Here is a 21,526-nt window from a genome sequence, read left to right as displayed (position 1 = left end):
CAAGCAACACCCTCACAATTGTTGGTTTTCTGGAGTCTGTAGCTGTTAGCCAGGAGTGACTGTTCAATGCTGGTCTGAGCAATCGGAATCCATGCTTCAAGATTGTTTTGATGACGCTGACTGGGATATGTTCCGGGTTGCCTCTGCCAATAACATTGACGTGTACACCTGACACAGTGAGTTCATCCGGAAAGTGCATACGGGATGCTGTTCCTACCATGACGATTAAAACCTATCCAAACCAAAGAACATGGATAGATGGCAGCATTCGCGCAAAACTGAAAGCATGAACCAACGCATTTAACCACGGCAAGCTGACTGGGAATATGGTTGAATACAAACAGTGCAGTTATGCCTTCCAGTAAGGCAATCAAACAGTAAAACATCAGTACAGAGACATATTCGAGTCGCAATTCAACGGCTCAGACACGAGACGTATGTGGCAGGGACTCCAGACAATCACGGATTATAAAGGGAACACCAGCCACGTCGCAGACACCGACTTCTTGCTACCGGACAAGCTAAATAACTTATTTGCCTGCTTCGAGGAAAACACAGTGACATCGATGTGGACCACCGATGCTTCTGAGGACTGTGAGCTCTCGTTCTCCGTGGCCGACTTGAGTAAGTCATTTAAGCATGTTAACCCTCGCAGGGCATCCCTAGCTGCATCCTCCGAGCATGCGCAGACCAGCTGCCTGGAGTATTTACTAACATATTCAATCTCTCCTATCCCAGTCTGCTGTCCCCACTTTCTTCAAGATGTCCACCATTGTTCCTGTACCCACGACAGTGAAGTTAACAGAACTAAATGACTATTGCACCACAGCACTCACTTCTGTCATCATGAAGTGCTTTGAGAGGTTGGTTAAGGATCATTCCACGGATGATGCAATCGCCATCGCACTGCACACTGCCCTATCCCATCTGGACAAGAGGAATACCTACGTAAGAATGCTGTTAATTGAACACAGCTCAGCCTTCAACACCATAGTACCCTCCAAGCGCATCATTAAGCTTGGGGCCCTGGGTCTGAACCCAGCCCTGTGCAACTGGGTCCTGGACTTCCTGATGGGCTGCCCCCAGGTAGTGAAGGTAGGAAACAACACCTCACCTACGCTAATTCTCAACACAGGGGCCCCACAAGGGTGCATGCTCAGCCCCCTCCTGTACTCCCTGGCCACGCATGTCTCCATCTCAATCATTAAGTTTGCAGACGACACAATAGTGGTTGGCCTGATTACCAACAACGATGAGAGCCTACAGGGAGGAGGTGAGGGCCCTGGCGGAGAGGTGCCACCTCTTCAACCGCGCCTCTCCAACCTCAGGAGGCTGAAGAAATTTGGCTTGGCCCCTAAGAGCCTCACAAACCTTTACAGATGCACCATTGAGAGCATTTTGTCGGGCTGTATCACCGCCTGGTACGGCAACTGAAAGGTCCGCAACCGCAGGGCTCTCCAGAGGGTGGTGCAGTCTGCCCAACGTATCACCGGGGACACGCTGTCTGCCCTCCAGGACATCTACAGCACCGGGTGCCACAGGAAGGCAAAGAAGATCATCAAGGACCTCAGCCACCCGAGCCACGGCCTGTTCACCCTGCTCCCATCCAGAAGGCGAGATCAGTACAGGTGCATCAAAGCTGGAACCGAGAGACTGAAAAACAGCTTCTATCTCAAGGCCATCAGACTGTTAAATAGTCACCACTAGCTGGCCTACACTCAGTACCCTGCCCTGAACTTTAGTCACTGTCACTAACCGGCTACCACCCGGTTACTCAACCCTGCACCTTAGAGGCTGCTGCCCTATGTACATAGACATGGAACACTGGTCACTTTAATAATGGAACACCGGTCACTTTAATAATGGAACACTGGTCACTTTAATAATGGAACACTGGTCATTTGAATAATGTTTACATGCTGTTTTACTCATTTCATATGTATATACTGTATTCTAGTCAAGGCCATCCTATTTACTGTAACTATTGCTGTACATTTACTATCCTGTCCTACATATTCTTTCAGATATACTACGTATTCTATCCATATGCTGTCCGTAATGTCTATACATTAGTTATTAGATAATCAAAAACAAACATAATATGACTTTTGTTTTTGGTGTTTTTATGAATTGTGCACAGAGTGAAGTATATATTTTTTTACTGTAAGCTATTTACACACTCCTGATAAAGCAACACTCTAGTTACAGTATATTTCCTTTGTAGTTACAGTATATTTCCTTTGTAGTTACAGTATATTTCTCTGAAACAGATAAACCGCAGATCAGGAAAACATGTCAAGGCCAGTGTGAGAGAAAAGAAGCACTGGTTATACAAGCACCACCAACTAGTTGTATGTAAAGAAAATAAAATATAAAGTAATGGTGACTATAACTGTTGATTGAGGCCCCTGGCATTTTCCTCCCATCTTGAGTACAGTAGATATTTCTCAGGTACAGCGTTGTTGTTTGCAACTAGTACACACACAGTCATCACAACTCAGCAGAAATGAATAGGCACTCCAAGTAGGTATACGATGGATTATTTATTTCAAACCATTCTAAATCAGGAGTCCAACACATCTTAAACATAAACACTATGAACACTGAATTAATATGTCTGTCTATAACATGTCTATGATCTATAGTTACATACAGTATATCCATACATTTATAGTTTATAATCACTGTAAATGTTAGTTTTCTTTTTTTGCATGATATTGACAGTGAGATGTTCCTTCCACTAGATCAAATGGTGCAATCGCAGATGTCCACTCCAGATATTGATTTTATAGTGGTCTTTGGTAAAACAAAAGCTAACTCTGACAAACTGTTGCGCCATTCACTTGTTATTTAGCAAATACTACTTTATCTCTCGGTTCGCAACGGGGCCATACACAAGGTAAGGTTGCAGCTAACATTATTCAGTGTTTCCTTTTGGGTAAGAATATTGAGCACAACTTTCATGAACCACACTCTTAGAAAAAAAAAGTGCTATTTAGAACCTAAAAGGATTCTTTGGCTGTTCTCATAGGAGAACCCTTTGAAGAACCCTTTTTGGTTCTGGGTAGAACTCTTTTGGGTTCCATGTAGAACCCTTTGCACAGAGGGTTGTGCATGGAACCTAAAAGGGTTCTACCTGGAACCAAAAACATATATTTAATGTATGCCTACTTGAAACACAGGGTAGTGTTGTCCCATATTTGCATATTCTTAGAAAGGAAATGTCCTAGAGTAAGTAGAACCATACAGGGTTCTTCGGTTTATCCCCATAGGGGAACACTTTTTGGTGCTGGGTAGAACCGTTTGCAGAGGGGTTATATTTACAACCCTCTATGTAGGGTTCTTCAAAGAACCCCCTGTATATGGTTCGGCCTAGAACCCTCTATGAAGGGTTCTACTAAGAACCATGTTATCATCTAAAGATTCTTCCTAGAACCGTCTATGAAGGGTTCTACCGAGAACCCTTTTATCTTTGGAGGGTTCTTCAATGAACAGTTCCACCAGCCTTATTAGCCTTTAAAATCTAATTATTTATGACAATACATTACATATATCATAAGGCCTTTCTTTGAGAGCCTAGTTACAGTGAGGGAAAAAAGTATTTGATCCCCTGCTGATTTTGTACGTTTGCCCACTGACTAAGAAATGATCAGTCCATAATTTTAATGGTAGGTTTATTTGAACAGTGAGAGACAGAATAACAACAAAAAAATCCAGAAAAACGCATGTCAAAAATGTTATAAATTGATTTGCATTTTAATGAGGGAAATAAGTATTTGACCCCCTCTCAATCAGAAAGATTTCTGGCTCCCAGGTGTCTTTTATACAGGTAACAAGCTGAGATTAGAAGCACACTCTTAAAGGGAGTGCTCCTAATCTCAACGTGTTACCTGTATAAAAGACACCTGTCCACAGAAGCAATCAAACAATCAGATTCCAAACTCTCCACCATGGCCAAGACCAAAGAGCTCTCCAAGGATGTCAGGGACAAGATTGTAGACCTACACAAGGCTGGAATGGGCTACAAGACCATCGCCAAGCAGCTTGGTGAGAAGGTGACAACAGCTGGAATGGAAGAAATCACCTCGTGGAGTTGCAATGATCATGAGAACGGTGAGGAATCAGCCCAGAACTACACAGGAGGATCTTGTCAATGATCTCAAGGCAGCTGGGACCATAGTCACCAAGAAAATAATTGGTAACACACTACGCCGTGAAGGACTGAAATCCTGCAGCGCCCGCAAGGTCCCCCTGCTCAAGAAAGCACATATACATGCCTGTCTGAAGTTTGCCAATGAACATCTGAATGATTCGTAGGAGTATCCCGAGTGGCGCAGTGGTCTAAGGCACTGCATCGCAGTGCTAGTTGTGCCACTAGAGATCCTGGTTTGAATCCAGGCTCTGTCGTAGCTGGCCGCGACCGGGAGACCCATGGGGCGGCGCCCAGTGTTGTCCAGGGTAGGGGAGGGAATGGCCGGCAGGGATGTAGCTCAGTTGGTAGAGCAGGGTGTTTGCAATGCCAGGGTTGTGGGTTCGATTCCCACGGGGCACCAGTATGAAAATATACAAAAATAATGTATGCACTCACTAACTGTAAGTCGCTCTGGATAAGAGTGTCTGCTAAATGACTAAAATGAAAAAAATTAGACCTGGGTGAAAGTGTTGTGGTCAGATGAGACCAAAATTGAGCGCTTTGGCATCAACTCAACTCGCTGTGTTTGGAGGAGGAAGAATGCTGCCTATGACCCCAAGAACACCATCCCCACCGTCAAACATGGAGGTGGAAACATTATGCTTTGGGGGTGTTTTTCTGCTAAGGGGACAGGACAACTTCACCGCATCAAAGGGACGATGGACGGGGCAATGTACCGTCAAATCTTGGGTGAGAACCTCCTTCCCTCAGCCAGGGCATTGAAAATGGGTCGTGGATGGGTATTCCAGCATGATAATGACCCAAAACACACGGCCAAGGCAACAAAGGAGTGGCTCAAGAAGAAGCACATTAAGGTCCTGGAGTGGCCTAGCCAGTCTCCAGACCTTAATCCCATAGAAAATCTGTGGAGTGAGCTGAAGTTCGAGTTGCCAAACGTCAGCCTCGAAACCTTCATGACTTGGAGAAGATCTGCAAAGAGGAGTGGGACAAAATCCCTCCTGAGATGTGTGCAAATCTGGTGGCCAACTACAAGAAACGTCTGACCTCTGTGATTGCCAACAAGGGTTTTGCCATCAAGTACTAAGTCATGTTTTGCAGAGGGGTCAAATACGTATTTCACTCATTAAAATGCAAATCAATTTATAACATTTTTTACATGCATTTTTCTGGATTTTGTTGTTGTTATTCTGTCTCTCACTTTTCAAATAAACCTACCATTAAAATTATAGACTGATCATTTCTTTGTCAGTGGGCAAACGTACAAAATCAGCAGGGGATCAAATACTTTTTTCCCTCACTGTATATGGTTCTATGTAGAACCCTTCTTGCCTTCCAAAGGATCATCAAATAAATCCCTTTCTTCCAGAAACGGTTCTTAGGATGTTAAAGGTGCTATGTAGAACCCTTCCAAAAAGGGTTCTTCTGATCAAAATGGTTCTTGTTAGAACCCTATCCCTCTGCAAAGAACCCTTTTTTCTAAAAGTGTACTTCAGGAAAGTAGGCCTTAGTATGCCAGAGGTATTTTTCACTCTTCTATTTTGGGAGGAAAACTCTGCAGGTTACTTCATCGTGAGAAAGACTTGATACCACACACCTGCTTTTACACTGCCCATGGACATGTAGATAAACACATGTTGATTCTTTAAAGAAACCTAACACGCCCTGTCATTGGCCAGAGTGTGAATGGTCAGAGTACTACGCTCTGTATATATACTGGGTGTCAACCCTCCAGTTAGTTGTCTGTGTTTTCTGTCTCGATCAGGGAGACAACATGATGAAGTATCTAGTTCTGTTGGCCCTCCTGGGGCTGAGTCAGTCTTACCACAACCCCCACAACAAGCATGGCAGGCAGGCCATCGTCCACCTGTTTGAGTGGAAGTGGAGCGACATCGCGGCTGAGTGTGAGAGGTTCCTGGCTCCCAAAGGATACGCTGGGGTTCAGGTATGTACTGTAGGAGTATGGAGAAAGACAGGAGTTTTTCCTGTTTAGGTCAACTGGTCAAGAAAGACTCCAAGCCCAGGGTATTTGAGATTCTTCAAATAGCCACCCTTGATGACAGCTTTGCACACTCTTGGCATTCTCTCAACCAGCTTCCCCTGGAATGCTTTTCCAACAGTTGAAGGAGTTCCCACATATGCTGAGCACTTGTTGGCTGCTTTTCCTTCACTCTGCGGTCCGACTCATCCCAAACCATCTCAAATGGGTTGAGGTCGGGGGATTGTGGAGGCCAGGTCATCTGATGCAGCACTCCATTACTCTCCTTCTTGGTAAAATAGCCCTTACACAGCCTGGAGGTGTGTTGGGTCATTGTCCTGTTGAAAAACAAATGATAGTCCCAATCATCGCAAACCAGATGGGATGGCAAATCGCTGCAGAATGCTGTGGTAGCCATGCTGGTTAAGTGTGCCTTGAATTCTAAATAAATCACAGACGGTGTCACCAGCAAAGCATCCCCACACCATAACACCTCCTCCTTCATGCTTTACGGTGGGAAATAACACATGCAGAGATCATCCATTCACCCACACCGCGTCTCACAAAGACACGGCGGTTGGTACCAAAAATCTCCAATTTGGACTCCAGACCAAAGGACAAATTCCCACCGGTCTAATGTCCATTGCTCGTGTTTCTTGGCCCAAGCAGGACTCTTCTTATTATTGGTGTCCTTTAGTAGTGGTTTCTTTGCAGCAATTCGACCATGAAGGCCTGATTCACACAGTCTCCTCTGAACAGTTGATGTTGAGATGTGTCTACGACTTGAACTCTGTGAAGCATTTATTTGGGCTGCAATTTCTAAGGCTGGTAACTTTAATGAACTTATCCCTGCAGCAGAGGTAACTCTGGGGCTTCCACTCCTGTGGCGGTCCTCACGCGAGCCTGTTTCATCATAGCGCTTGATGGTTTTTGCGACTGCACTTTAAGAAACTTTCAAAGTAATTGAAATTTTCCATATTGGCTGACCTTCATGTCTTAAAGTAATGATGGACTGTCGTTTCTCTTTGCTTATTTGAGCTGTTCTTGCCATAATATGGACTTGGTCTTTTACCAAATAGGGCAATCTTCTGTATACCACCCCTATCTTGTCACAACACAACTGATTGGCTCAAACGCATTAAGAAGGAAAGAAATTCCACAAATTAACTTTTAAGAAGGCACACCTGTTAACTTCTATGGGATCGGTGTCCCGTCTACAGGACAGTTGAGCTAACTTGCGCAACTGGTTTGATACATTCACCTCTGAAGGTAAATAATGTACTTACATTCAGTAATCTTGCTCTGATTTGTCATCCTAAGGGTCCCAGAGATAAAATGTAGCATAGTTTTGTTTGATAAAATCAATTTTTATATTCAAATGTAGGAACTGGGTTCTACAGTTTGAACCCCTGCTGTCTCTGGTTCCACACCCACCCCGCCCAGCCATCTAGATGTGTGAAAGTTAGTGTATAAGCTAATGATCCATCATGTATGACATTCCTGGGAGTGTGTAAGCTTACATTTTGTATTACCATATCATTTGTGTATGTTCTCTATAGTTATGTACTTGAAAATGTATCAATTGACCAATTCTGCACAGTGGGCAGATTTGATACGAAATAGTCCAGTCTTCACTGGATCAATCTGAAACTTTACACACACTGCTGCCATCTAGTGGTCAAAATCTAAAATTGCTTCTAAACCTCATTATTATGTTGTGGCCTTTCTCTTGCATTTAAAAGATGTGGGAACACTATTTAGATTACATCATGATTCCATATGTGTTATTTCATAGTTTTGATGTCTTCACAATTATTCGACAATGTAGAAAATAGTAAAAATAAAGAAAATGGTAGGTGGTCTAAAACGTTTGACCGGTGGTGTATATATATATATATATATACAGTTGAAGTCTGAAATAAATCATTCTCTCTACTATTATTCTGACATTTCACATTCTTAAAATAAAGTGGTGATCCTACCTGACCTGAGACGGGGAATTTTTACTAGGATTAAATGTCAGGAATTGTGAAAAACAGAGTTTAAATGTATTTGGCTAAGGTGAATGTAAACTTCCGATTTCAACTGTATACTGTATAGAGAGCAATAGATACAGATACAGATATATATAGAGTAATAGATACCGAGTGCACGTTTTCATTTTATTTTTTAAAGATATGGTTGAAATGGGCATGGTCTAATTCACTCAACAGCCAAAAACACATATCTACGTTTAGCTATCTTAACTGTTGTTTTTTATGTTTGCTGGCCATTGATTCTGCTTCATGGTGTACCCCTCTGTGGTGTTGTTTGAGTAAGACATTTACCCATGCAGTTGTCTCTTTCTCTTAGATCTCCCCTCCTCAAGAGAGCATTTTGTTGACCAGCCCGTGGAGACCTTGGTGGGAGCGGTACCAGCCAATCAGCTACAACCTGTGTTCCCGATCAGGAAATGAGAATGAGCTCAGAGACATGATTACCAGATGCAACAACGTTGGGGTAAAGAAAAAACAAACCAACCAACACACATGATCATGAACTATGAATTATGCATATAATAGAAGACCATTACTAGTAGATAAGTAGGCTACTTTTTGGAGTCAGAATTGTCTCCTGCTCTCCTTCCACACAAACACACACAGAAAAAATGTAAATCATCATCCAACCAAGTATAACTGATGATCAAACAACTCTTAGCGAAAATATAATCCGAAAAATTATTCCTCCAGACTTATGTCCTGTTCTGCTTCTTTTTTTTTTGTGAAGACACTAACCCTCTCCTAATAATCCCAGGTTAACATCTACGTTGATGCCATCATCAACCACATGTGTGGAGCCGGAGGCGGAGAGGGAACCCACTCTACCTGTGGAACCTACTTCAGCGCCGACAGGAAGGACTTCCCCTCCATCCCCTACAGTAGCTTTGATTTCAACGAAGGCAAGTGCAGAACCGGCAGCGGAGACATCGAGAACTACAATGACATCTACCAGGTACGAGTCGAGTAGACACTACATATTTATTGCCGGTCTTCATTTATTTTTTACGCAATTACACAAAAAGTATGGTTCCCTTTCTGTGGAGATGTTGATTATGGCCATAGGTCTGGTGGTCTTAAGACCACTTTAAGGAGTATAACATATATATCTATAACATATCAAATATACAGTGCCCTCCACTATTATTGGCACCCCTGTTTAAGATGTGGTCGAGGACTTCCAAAAATGCTCATTTTTTTTAAAACAACATAGAACCCAAATGCAAAAAAATAGAAAAATCCAACCTTTTATTTAAGTACATTACTTTGGTGGTAAAAAAAAAAAATCACACATTTAGAAAAACAAAACTTGAAATCATGTGTCCCACAATTATTGGCACCCCTAACAATTCCGCTGAAAATTTTAATTGATTTTTTTTTTAAATATATTTTTCTGTAGTTGCTAAAGTTGGTCAGGGTATCTAGGAACTTTTATTTAGTAATTCATGACTTCCTGTTTCCCTGGGGTATAAATATGACATGACACAGAGGCCTAATTCTCTTACCCATTTGTCAACATGGCAAAGACAAGAGAACACACCATTCAAGTAAGGCAGATTTGTGTCGACCTTCATAAGTCAGGCAATGGCTACAAGAAAATAGCCACTCGCCTTAACTTGCCCGTATCTACAGTCAGAGGAATCATTAAGAAGTTTAAAACAACTGGAACAGTGACAAACAAGGCTGGAAGAGGTCCCAAGTTTATCTTGCCACAACGCACAGTGAGGAGGATGGTAAGAGAAGTAAAAAAAAGTCCTAAGCTCACTGTCACAGAATTGCATCAAAGAGTGGCATCTTGGGGTCACAAAGTCTCCAAAACAACCATCAGACGCTCTCTACATGCCAACAAGCTGTTTGGGAGGCATGCAAGGAAAAAGCCTTTTCTCATTAACACTCACAAACATAAACGTCTGGAGTTTGCTAAGCGGCACTGGGACTTCAACTGGGATCGTGTGCTTTGGTCAGATGAGACTAAGATTTAGCTTTTTGGCAACAAACACTCTAAGTGGGTCTGGCGTAAAACAAAAGATGAGTATGCCGAAAAGCACCTCATGCCCAGGATCTGTGATGCTGTGGGCCTGTTTCTCTTCCAAAGGCCCTGGGAACCTTGTTAGGGTGCATGGCATTATGAACGCTTTGAACTACCAGGACATTTTAAATAAAAACCTGATGGCCTCTGCCAGAAAGCTGAAGATGGGTCGTCATTGGGTCTTTCAGCAGGATAATGATCCAAAACATGTGGCAAAATCTACACAAAAATGGTTCAGCAGTCACAAACTCAAGGTCCTCCCATGGCCATCTCAGTCCCCAGACCTCAACCCAATCGAAAACCTGTGGGGCAAGCTAAAGAGGAGAGTGCATAAGAGAGGACCCAGGACACTGGATGATCTAGAAAGATTGTGCAAAGAAGAATGGTCAAAGATCCCTCTCTCTGTGTTCTCCAATCTTGTGAAATGTTATAGGAGGAGATTAAGTGCTGTCTTGTTGGCAAAAGGGGGTTGTACAAAGTATTAACATCAGGGGTGCCAATAATTGTGGGACACATGATTTCAAGTATTTTTTTTCAAAATGTGTGATTTTTTTTTTTACACCAAAGTAATGTACTTAAATAAAAGGTTGGATTATTCTATTTTTTTGCATTTGGGTTCTATGTTGTTTAAAAAAAAAAGGAGAATTTTTGGAAGTCCTCGACCACATCTTAAACAGGGGTGCCAATAATTGTGGAGGGCACTGTATATACATACAGTTCCTTGCAAAAGTATTCATCCCCCTTGTTGTTTTTCCTATTTTGTCGCATTACAATCTGTAATTTAAATTGATTTTTATTTGGATTTCATGCAATGGACATACACAAAATAGTCCAAATTACTGAAGTTAGTTTAAAAAAATTCTAAAAAATAAATAACGGAAAAGTGATGCGTGCATATGTATTCACCCCCTTTGCAATGAAGCCCCTAAATAAGATCTGGTGCAACCAATTACCTTCAGAAGTCACATAATTAGTAAATAAAGTCCACCTGTGTGCAATCTAAATGTCACATGATCTGTCACATGATCTCAGTATATATACACCTGGGTTATATAAAAAAATATCTGATACTTAGAACATCCCACGGACCACCGTTAAAGACATTATAAAAAGATTGAAAGAATATGGCACCACAAACCTGCCAAGAGAGGGCCGCCCACCAAAACTCACAGACCAGGCAAGGAGGGCATTAATCAGAGAGGCAACAAAGAGACCAACGATAACCCTGAAGGAGCTGCAAAGCCCCACAGCAGAGATTGGAGTATCTGTCCATAGGAACACTTTAAGCCATACACTCCACGGAGCTGGGCTTTACGGAAGAGTGGCCAGAAAAAAGCCATTGCTTAAAGAAAAAAATAAGTGTACACCAAAAGGCATGTGGGAGACTCCCCAAACATATGGAAGTCAAGTAAAACACTATGTCTGGCGCAAACCCAACACCTCTCATCACCCCGAGAACACCATCCATACAGTGAAGCATGGTGGTGGCAGCATCATACTGTGGGGATGTTTTACGTCGGCAGAGACTGGGAAACTGGTCAGAATTGAAGGAATGATGGATGGTGACATGGTGATGATGGATGACATTCTTGAGGGAAACCTGTTTCAGTCTTCCAGAGATTTGAGACTGGGACGGAGGTTCACCTTCCAGCAGGGCAATGACCCTAAGCATACTGCTAAAGCAACACTCAAGTGGTTTAAGGGGAAACATTTAAATGTCTTGGAATGGCCTAGTCAATGCCCAGACCTCAATCCAATTGAGAATCTATGATATGACTTAAAGATTGCTGTACACCAGCGGAACCCATCCAACTTGAAGGAGCTGGAGCAGTTTTGCCTTGAAGAATGGGCAGAAATCCCAGTGGCTAGATGTGCCAAGATTACAGAGACATACCCCAAGAGACTTGCAGCTGTCATTGCTGCAAAAGGTGGCTCTACAAAGTATTGACTGAATAGTTATGCACGCTCAAGTTTTCTGTATTTTTGTCTTATTTCTTGTTTGTTTCACAATAAAAAAATATTTTGCATGTTGTGTAAATCAAATGATACAAACCCCCCCAAAAATCTATTTTAATTCCAGGTTGTAAGGCAACAAAATAGGAAAAATGCCAAGAGGGGTGAATACTTCCGCAAGCCACTGTATATATAAAATTGGGAAACAAACTTTTTAAACGTCTAATATAATTCAAGTTTGCAGTTTACTTTGTGTTTCAGTTGTATGATGTGGGATACAATACAACGTGTATTATTGTGATACTTTCACACTCTTTCAAGTTGTAAACGGACAAATTACTGTAATTAGCTTAAACACAACTTAATGTTTCCATCCCCAAGGTGCGTGATTGTAATCTGGTGAGTCTGCTGGATCTTGCCCTGGAGAAGGACTACGTCAGAGGAAAGGTGGCCGACTTCATGAACAAGCTGATCGACATGGGAGTGGCTGGGTTCAGAGTGGACGCCTGTAAACACATGTGGCCCGGCGACCTTAATGCCATCTACGGACGTCTCCACAACCTCAACACCCGCTGGTTCAACGAGGGATCCAGACCCTTCATGTTCCAGGAGGTAATACAATAATATACTAGAAAATTATACTACTTGATCCCCCCACACATAATATAATTGCTTTGAGCATCTGGAAAAGTGCTATATAGGCCCGATATCCAATCAATTTTGTTCCATAATATGTAGACATAACATCAATCATCCCTTTACTCAGTCATGGCATCTCCATTTGTAAAGGTGTATCTTCAACAGTGCTAACTTTTCTTTATTGCTTCCCTCTAGGTTATCGACATGGGTGGTGAGGCCATCAAGTCCTCGGAGTACTTCCACCTGGGCAGAGTCACTGAGTTCAAATATGGAGCCAAAATTGGAGGCATCTTCCGCAAGTGGAACGGCGAAAAGCTGTCTTACACCAAGTGAGATATGATTACATTAATTAACATTGTACATTTCCATTTTAGTCATTTAGCAGACACTCTTATCCGACTAACAACAACTAATTAAAAATGGACTCCAGCTAATTCTGAACTTTTCCTGTTGAAAAACTATATCTGATGTATAAATACAGTAATGTACACACACTTAAGAGGGAAAAAAAATCAACTTAAAGGAGTAGGCCATTCAGAGTTGGGCTGATGGTCTAATGGTCTGATGTGATGTCATCGGCCTCGCCCCTTCCTTGAAGAGAGAAAAAAGCCCCCCCTTTTACCATGTCGTGAGGATACCTGGACCACCTATTTTATTTTTATTTTTTATTTTTCACCTTTTGTTCAGTAAATCAGGTGTTAAATGAGTTGAAAAGGTGACTGGAGTGCCACTTTAACTAATTACAAACTCATATAATATATAATTAAGTACAATTACAAACTCAATCTTTTATCAACACTTGTCATCATTGTGTTTGTGCATGTGGATATTTCAAAGATACAGTTGATCTACTGTATGTGTATTTATAAGTAGACAAATTGTGTGAATTTGTCAAGCTCATTTTTCCTAAATCCTTTCGATGTGTGTATCCCAGGAACTGGGGTGAGGGCTGGGGCTTCATGCCCGACGGCAACGCTCTTGTGTTTATTGATAACCATGACAACCAGAGAGGTCATGGAGGAGGTGGAAACGCCATAGTCACCTTTTGGGATGCCAGGTACCCTCTCACTACACCTCTCTCTTACATTCAATCTTTTTACAACGTACTTTCACTGCACTCATTTACCAATATCCATTTTTTTTTTTACAACATACAGTACACTACAATTCCTTCCTTTTAAAATTCTTCCAGTACCGTAAACACCGATCCCCCAATGACATTATTAACAGAAAAATAACCATTATGACAACAACCATTATATGATGATTCATCGATATTGATTACAGGATTTACAAGATGGCCGTTGCCTACATGCTTGCCCATCCCTATGGGGTGGCCCGTGTGATGTCCTCCTTCCGCTGGAACCGTACTGATGACTGGCAGGGCCCTCCCAGCCACGAAGATGGATCCACCAAGGACGTCCCCATCAACGCTGACAGCACCTGTGGAGACGGATGGGTGTGTGAGCACAGGTGGCGCCAGATCACGTAAGTCCTACAGCACCAAAGGGAGGTATTGGTTTACGTCACAGGATGTGGACCGGCTTGTGGTTTCTCAAAATACCAATTAGTGGAAATGCAGCCATAGTGCTGCTGATTATACGTTTACAGTGCATTGGGAAAGTATTCAGACCCCTTGACATTTTCCACAATTTGTTACGTTACAGTCTTGTTCTGAAATGTATTAAATAAAAAATGTTCCTCATCAATCTATAGACAATAACCCATAATTACAAAGTGAAAACAGGTTTTTAGAAATTGTAGCAAATGTATAAAAAATTCAAAACAGAAAAACCTTATTTAAATGAGACTATATATATATATGCAATAAAATAACAATAACGAGGCTATATACATGGGGTACTGGTACAGAGTCAATGTGCGGGGGCACAGGTTAGTCGAGGTATTATGTACATGTAGGTAGAGTTAAAGTGACTATGCATAGATAATAAACAGAGAGTAGCAGCAACGTAAAAGAGGGGGTGGGTTGGGGGGGTATCCATTTGGTTAGTCCGGGTAGCCATGATTAGCTGTTCAGGAGTCTTTTGGCTTGGGGGTAGAAGCTGTTAAGAAGTATTTTGGACCTAGACTTGGAGCTCCGGTACCGCTTGCCTTGTGGTAGCAGAGAGAACAGTATGACTAGGGTGACTGGAGTCTTTGACAATTTATAGGGCCTTACTTTGACACTGCCTGGTATAGAGGTCCTGGATGGCAGGAAGCTTGGCCCCAGTGATGTACTGGGCCGTACGCACTACCCTCTGTAGTGCCTTGCGGTCGGAGGCCGAGCAGTTGCCATACCAGGCAGTGATGCAACCAGTCAGGATGCTCTCGATGGTGCAGCTGTATAACTTTTTGAGGATCTGAGGACCCATGCCAAATCTTTTCAGTCTCATTTACAATTTACGTTTACGTCATTTAGCAGACGCTCTTATCCAGAGCGACTTACAAATAGGTGCATTCACCTTATAGCCAGTGGGATAACCACTTTACAATGTTTTTTTTTTCTATTTTTTTTTATTATTATTTTTTTATTTTTTTATTTTTTGGGGGGGGGGTTGGTTGGCGTAAGGGGGGGGGGGGGGGTAGAATGATTACTTTATCCTATCCCAGGTATTCCTTAAAGAGGTGGGGTTTCAAATGTCTCCGGAATGTGGTGAGTGACTCCGCTGTCCTGGCGTCGTGAGGGAGCTTGTTCCACCATTGGGGTGCCAGGGCAGCGAACAGTTTTGACTGGGCTGAGCGGGAACTATGCTTCCGCAGAAGTAGGGGGGCCATCAGGCCAGAAGTGGATGAACGCAGTGCCCTCGTTTGGGAGTAGGGACTGATCAGAGCCTGAAGGTACGGAGGTGCCGTTCCCCTCACAGCTCCGTAGGCAAGCACCATGGTCTTGTAGCAGATGCGAGCTTCAACTGGAAGCCAGTGGAGTGTGCGGAGGAGCGGGGTGACGTGAGAGAACTTGGGAAGGTTGAACACCAGACGGGCTGCGGCATTCTGGATGAGTTGTAGGGATTTAATGGCACAGGCAGGGAGCCCAGCCAACAGCGAGTTGCAGTAATCCAGACGGGAGATGACAAGTGCCTGGATTAGGACCTGTGCCGCTTCCTGTGTAAGGCAGGGTCGTACTCTCCGAATGTTGTAGAGCATGAACCTACAGGATCGGGTCACCGCCTTGATGTTAGCGGAGAACGACAGGGTGTTGTCCAGGGTCACGCCAAGGCTCTTCGCACTCTGGGAGGAGGACACAACGGTTTGGAGGACACAATTCCTGAGGGGGAATAGGCTTTGACGAGCCCTCTTCACGACTGTCTTGGTGTGTTTGGACCATGAAAGTTTGTTGGTGATGTGGACACCAAGGAACTTGAAGCTCTCAACCTGCTCCACTACAGCCCCGTCGATGAGAATTGTCTTGATCACTGTCACGTTCATTTAAGGACGGGTCAGACCAAGGCGCAGCGTGATATGCGTGCATGTTTATTAAACTTGAAACACACAACAAAACAACAAAGGAAACGAAACGTGAAGTCCAAGGTAGAACACACAACATACCTTACAAGGAACAAGATCCCACAACTAGACAGTGCCAATAGGCTGCCTAAGTATGGTCCCCAATCAGAGACAACGAGCGACAGCTGCCTCTGATTGGGAACCACACCGGCCAACATAGAACTATACATACTAGATCACAAACATAGAAAATACAACAAGGAATATACACACCCTGACTCAACATATAAGCGTCCCCTGAGTCAGGGCGTGACAATCACGTTGAGGGAGAGGTTGTTATCCTGGCACCACATGACGAGATCTCTGACCTCCTCCCTATAGGCTGTCTCATCGTTGTCGGTGATCAGGCCTACCACTGTTGTGTCGTCGGCAAACTTAATGATGGTGTTGGAGTTATGCCTGGCCATGCAGTCATGGGTGAACAGGGAGTACAGGAGGGGAGAGAGCACGTACCCCTGAGGGGCCCCCGTGTTGAGGATCAGCGTTGCAGATGTGTTGTTACATACCCTTAACACTTGGGGGCAGCTCATCAGAAAGTCCAGGATCCAGTTGCAGAGGGAGGTGTTTAGTCCCAGGGTCCTTAGCTTAGTGATGAGCTTTGAGGGAACTATGGTGTTGAACGCTGCGCTCTAGTCAATGAATAGCATTCTCACATAGGTGTTCCTTTTATCCAGGTGGGAAAGGGCAGTGTGGAGTGCAATAGAGATTGCATCATCTGGGGATCTGTTGGGGTGGTATGCAAATTGGAGTGGGTCTAGGGTTTCTGGGAAATGGTGTTGATGTGAGCCATGACCAGCCTTTCAAAGCACTTCATGGCTACAGACGTGAGGGCTATGGGTCTGTAGTCATTTAGGCAGGTTACCTTAGTGTTATTGGGCACAGGGACAATGGTGGTCTGCTTAAAACATGTTGGTATTACAGACTCAGTCAGGGACAGGTTGAAAATATTCTTGAAGACACTTGCCAGTTGGTCAGCGCATGCTCGGAGTACACGTCCTGGTAATCCGTCTGGCCCTGCGGCCTTGTGAATGTTGACCTGTTTAAAGGTCTTCCTGACATCTGCTACGGAGAGCGTGATCACACAGTCGTCCGGAACAGCAGGTGTGCCAAGCTTGTAGCGTCATACCCAAGAAGACTCAATGCTGTAATCGCTGACAAAGCTGCTTCAACAAAGTCCTGAGTAAAGGGTCTGCATACTTACGTAGATTATGTTTTATAAATTTGCACACATTTTCTAAAAACGTATTTTCACTTTGTCATTATGGGGTATTATTAGTATTGTGTGTTGATTGATGAGGGGGAAACATTATTTAATCAATTTTAGAAAAAGTCTGTAACTTAACAAAATGTGGAAAAAGTAAAAGGGTCTGAAGAGTATGTGGACACCTACTCGTCAAGCATCTCATTTCAAAATCATGGGCATTAATACGGAGTTGGTCCCCTCTTTGCTGCTATGACAGCCTCCACTCTACTGGGAAGGCTTTCCACTAGATGTTGGAACATTGCTGCGGGGACTTGCTTCCATTCAGCCACAAGAGCATGAGTGAGGTCGGGCACTGATGTTGGGCGATTAGGCCTGGCTCGCAGTCGGCATTCCAATTCATCCCAAAGGTGTTCGATGGGGTTGAGGTCAGGGCTCTGTGCAGACCAGTCAAGTTCTTCCACACTGATCTCGGCAAATCATTTCTGTATGGACCTCGCTTTGTGCACGGGGGCATTGTCATGCTGAAACAGGAAAGGGCCTTACCTACACTGTTGCCACAAAGTTGGAAGTACAGAATTGCCTAGAATGTCATTGTATGCTGTGGCGTTAAGATTTCCCTTCACTGGAACTGAGAGGCCAAACCCGAACAATGAAAAACAGCCCCAGACCATTATTCCTCCTCCACCAAACTTTACAGTTGGCACTATGCATTCGGGCAGGTAGCATTCTCCTGTTATCCGCCAAATCTAGATTTGTCCGTCGGACTGCCAGATGGTGAAGCGTGATCCATCACTCCAGAGAACGTGTTTCCACTGCTCCAGAGTCCAATGGCGGCGAGCTTTACACCACTCCAGCTGACGCTTGGCATTGTGCATGGTGATCTTAGGCTTTTGTGCAGCTGCTCGGCCATCAAAACCCATTTCATGAAGCTCCCGACGAACAGTTCTTGTGCTGACGTTGCTTCCAGAGGCAGTTTGGAACTCGGTAGTGAGTGTTGCAACCGAGGACAGACGATTTTTATGCGCTTCAGCACTCAGCGGTCCCGTTCTGTGAGCTTGTGTGGCCTACCACTTCACGGCTGAGCCGTTGTTGCTCCTAGACATTTCCACTTCACAATAACAGCACTTACAGTTGATCGGGGCAGCTCTAGCAGGGCAGAAATTTGACGAACTGACTTGTTGGAAAGGTGGCATTCAATGACAGTGCCACATTAAAAGTCACTGAGCTCTTCAGTACAGGCCATTCTAATGCCAATGTTTGTCTTTGGAGATTGCATGACTGTCTTCTCTATTTTATTCACCTGCCAGCAACGGGTGTGGCTGAAATAGCCGAATCCACTAATTTGAAGGGGTATCCACATACTTATGGCCAAGGAGTGTATCATAGACCAATTTAAATCAAATACATTGAATTCACTGTTCATTCCACTCACCGTAGTTACTGTGGAAGATTTTGTTCTGCAGTCAAACGATGAGAGTTAATTCCTTCTTTGTCTTCCGTCTGTGTAGGAACATGGCTACCTTCCGTAACGTGGTGAACGGACAACCCCATTCCAACTGGTGGGATAACGGCAACAACCAGGTGGCCTTTGGACGCGGCAACCGCGGCTTCATCGTCTTCAACAACGACGACTGGTGAGGACTATACTGCAACACCTTGGATGATTGGTTGGCTGAGTGGTTGGTTGATTGGTTGGCTGAGTGGTTGGATGATTGGTTGGCTGAGTGGTTGGTTGATTGGTTGGCTGAGTGGTTGGTTGATTGGTTGGCTGAGTGGTTGGATGATTGGTTGGCTGACTGGTTGGTTGATTGGTTGGCTGAGTGGTTGGTTGAGTGGTTGGCTGAGTGGTTGGTTGATTGGTTGGCTGAGTGGTTGGTTGACTGGTTGGCTGAGTGGTTGGTTGATTGGTTGGCTGAGTGGTTGGATGATTGGTTGGCTGAGTGGTTGGTTGATTGGTTGGCTGAGTGGTTGGTTGATTGGTTGGCTGAGTGGTTGGATGATTGGTTGGCTGACTGGTTGGTTGATTGGTTGGCTGAGTGGTTGGTTGAGTGGTTGGCTGAGTGGTTGGTTGATTGGTTGGCTGAGTGGTTGGTTGACTGGTTGGCTGAGTGGTTGGTTGATTGGTTGGCTGAGTGGTTGGTTGATTGGTTGGCTGAGTGGTTGGTTGATTGGTTGGCTGACTGACTGGTTGGTTGATTGGTTGGCTGAGTGGTTGGTTGATTGGTTGGCTGAGTGGTTGGTTGATTGGTTGGCTGAGTGGTTGGTTGATTGGTTGGCTGACTGGTTGGTTGACTTGTTGGTTGATTGTTTGGCTGACTGGTTGGTTGATTGGTTGGCTGAGTGGTTGGTTGATTGGTTGGCTGAGTGGTTGGTTGATTGGTTGGCTGAGTGGTTGGTTGATTGGTTGGCTGACTGGTTGGTTGACTGGTTGGCTGAGTGGTTGGTTGATTGGTTGGCTGAGTGGTTGGTTGATTGGTTGGCTGAGTGGTTGGTTGATTGGTTGGCTGACTGGTTGGTTGACTGGTTGGTTGATTGGTTGGCTGAGTGGTTGGTTGATTGGTTGGCTGAGTGGTTGGTTGATTGGTTGGCTGACTGGTTGGTTGATTGGTTGGCTGAGTGGTTGGTTGATTGGTTGGCTGAGTGGTTGGTTGATTGGTTGGCTGAGTGGTTGGTTGATTGGTTGGCTGACTGGTTGGTTGACTTGTTGGTTGATTGGTTGGCTGACTGGTTGGTAAGTTGATTGGTTGGTTGGTGGGTGGGTGGGTTGGTTGGTTGGCTGAGTGATCGATCGATTGATTGATTGACTGACTGATTAGTTGGTTGACTGGTTGGTTGATTGATTGAATTCAGATAAATGTCACTCTCTACTTCCTGTGTTTCAACCAATCAGGCAACTGGACGTGACTCTGAACACTGGCATGCCCGGCGGCGTCTACTGTGATGTCATTTCCGGCCAGAAGGACGGAGGGCGCTGCACGGGGAAGACCATCAACGTCGAGGCCGATGGTGGCGCCCACTTCAAGATCAGCAACACCGACGAGGACCCCATGGTGGCCATCCATGCCGACTCCAAGCTGTAAACAAACAATATAAGCACAAACAAACAATAAAATTTACCAGTACTGCAAACTGAACTTCTGTGGTGGTTTGGTTTGGTTTTTTGCTGTGAAGGCTTGAGTTGATGGTCAATGCTGAATCTATTTCAGCTGATGTCCTTTAACATGCTTGGTGATTCAAAGGGAAGCAGGTTGACTTCATGATTTGAGACAGACGCAGAAGTATTTGAAGCTCTACACCTTCACTTTGACACTTCTAAGTTGACTTGGGCTAATGGATGGTCACCTTGACATTAGGTCATCAGTACAGCGCTAAGAAGCTAACATAGTAATGGTCTCAAGGTGGCGTGCCTCAACACAACCGTTCCACTCATTATAATGATTGACGTACACAGACAAATTAAGCCAAGTAGGATCATTTCCCTTGTCAAAGTCGTCCTAACAATCTCGACTAATTAATGTTGTCCATTTGAATAGTAAATAAACATGCTGAAACTATACGTTTGATGTTCTACTGAGATTCCACTGTGATATAAATTGTAAATCTCAAATATTTTACAAGTAAAACTGTAAAGCCTTCTGAGGGCACGTCTGTAGGTTCAACAAGTAGTTACGAGAACATTGAACTAGATCTGAGCAGTAATATCTGTAAAGACTGAATACTCCACATCACTGCTGGAGACTTTCCAGTGACTGACTCTCTACAGCAGGGGTGTCAAACTCATTTTAGCTCAGGGGCCACATGGAGGGAAATCTATTCCCAAGTGGGCCGGACCGGAAAAATCATGGTATATATAACTTAAAAACAACAACTTCAGATTGTTTTCTTTGTTTTAATACGATCAACATACAACATAAAGCTGGAGCCTGAGGACAGTGTGTCCAAAATAGTACAAGCACAACATCACTATTAATCATAAAACACGTCAAGTTTATTTGAAAATTCTAAAGAAAAAGAACACACAAACACACAATGC

The 21,526-nt window shown here is 43.9% G+C and overlaps 1 protein-coding gene across 1 annotated transcript; it reads left to right on the top strand.

Moving 5' to 3' along the window:
• The first annotated feature begins 2,793 nt into the window (after window positions 1–2,793).
• Window positions 2,794–20,627, top strand: LOC311115059 (alpha-amylase-like). Its single transcript, XM_084190271.1, has 10 exons — window positions 2,794–2,899; window positions 5,916–6,095; window positions 8,481–8,627; window positions 8,922–9,119; window positions 12,528–12,758; window positions 12,981–13,114; window positions 13,720–13,842; window positions 14,073–14,273; window positions 19,002–19,127; window positions 20,384–20,627. The coding sequence occupies exons 2-10, from the start codon at window positions 5,925–5,927 to the stop codon at window positions 20,571–20,573; spliced, it is 1,521 nt and encodes a 506-aa protein (XP_084046397.1). The 5' UTR covers window positions 2,794–2,899; window positions 5,916–5,924; the 3' UTR covers window positions 20,574–20,627.
• The last annotated feature ends 899 nt before the right edge of the window (window positions 20,628–21,526 follow it).

This window comes from Coregonus lavaretus (genome assembly GCF_964263955.1).
Source record: "Coregonus lavaretus genome assembly, contig: HAP1_SCAFFOLD_321, whole genome shotgun sequence".
In the NCBI taxonomy this organism is placed as follows: Eukaryota; Metazoa; Chordata; class Actinopteri; order Salmoniformes; family Salmonidae; genus Coregonus; species Coregonus lavaretus.
The sequence above is the reverse complement of the archived record's forward strand: the minus strand, read 5'-3'. Positions and strand labels throughout refer to the sequence as shown.

Bases quoted from the DNA above. Each gene is read 5' to 3' on its own strand.
- LOC311115059 (XM_084190271.1), top strand. From the start codon at position 5,925: ATGATGAAGTATCTAGTTCTGTTGGCCCTCCTGGGGCTGAGTCAGTCT. The intron at 13,115-13,719 runs GTGAGATATGAT...TGTGTATCCCAG, and splicing joins GAAAAGCTGTCTTACACCAA to GAACTGGGGTGAGGGCTGGG. The intron at 19,128-20,383 runs GTGAGGACTATA...TCAACCAATCAG, and splicing joins GTCTTCAACAACGACGACTG to GCAACTGGACGTGACTCTGA.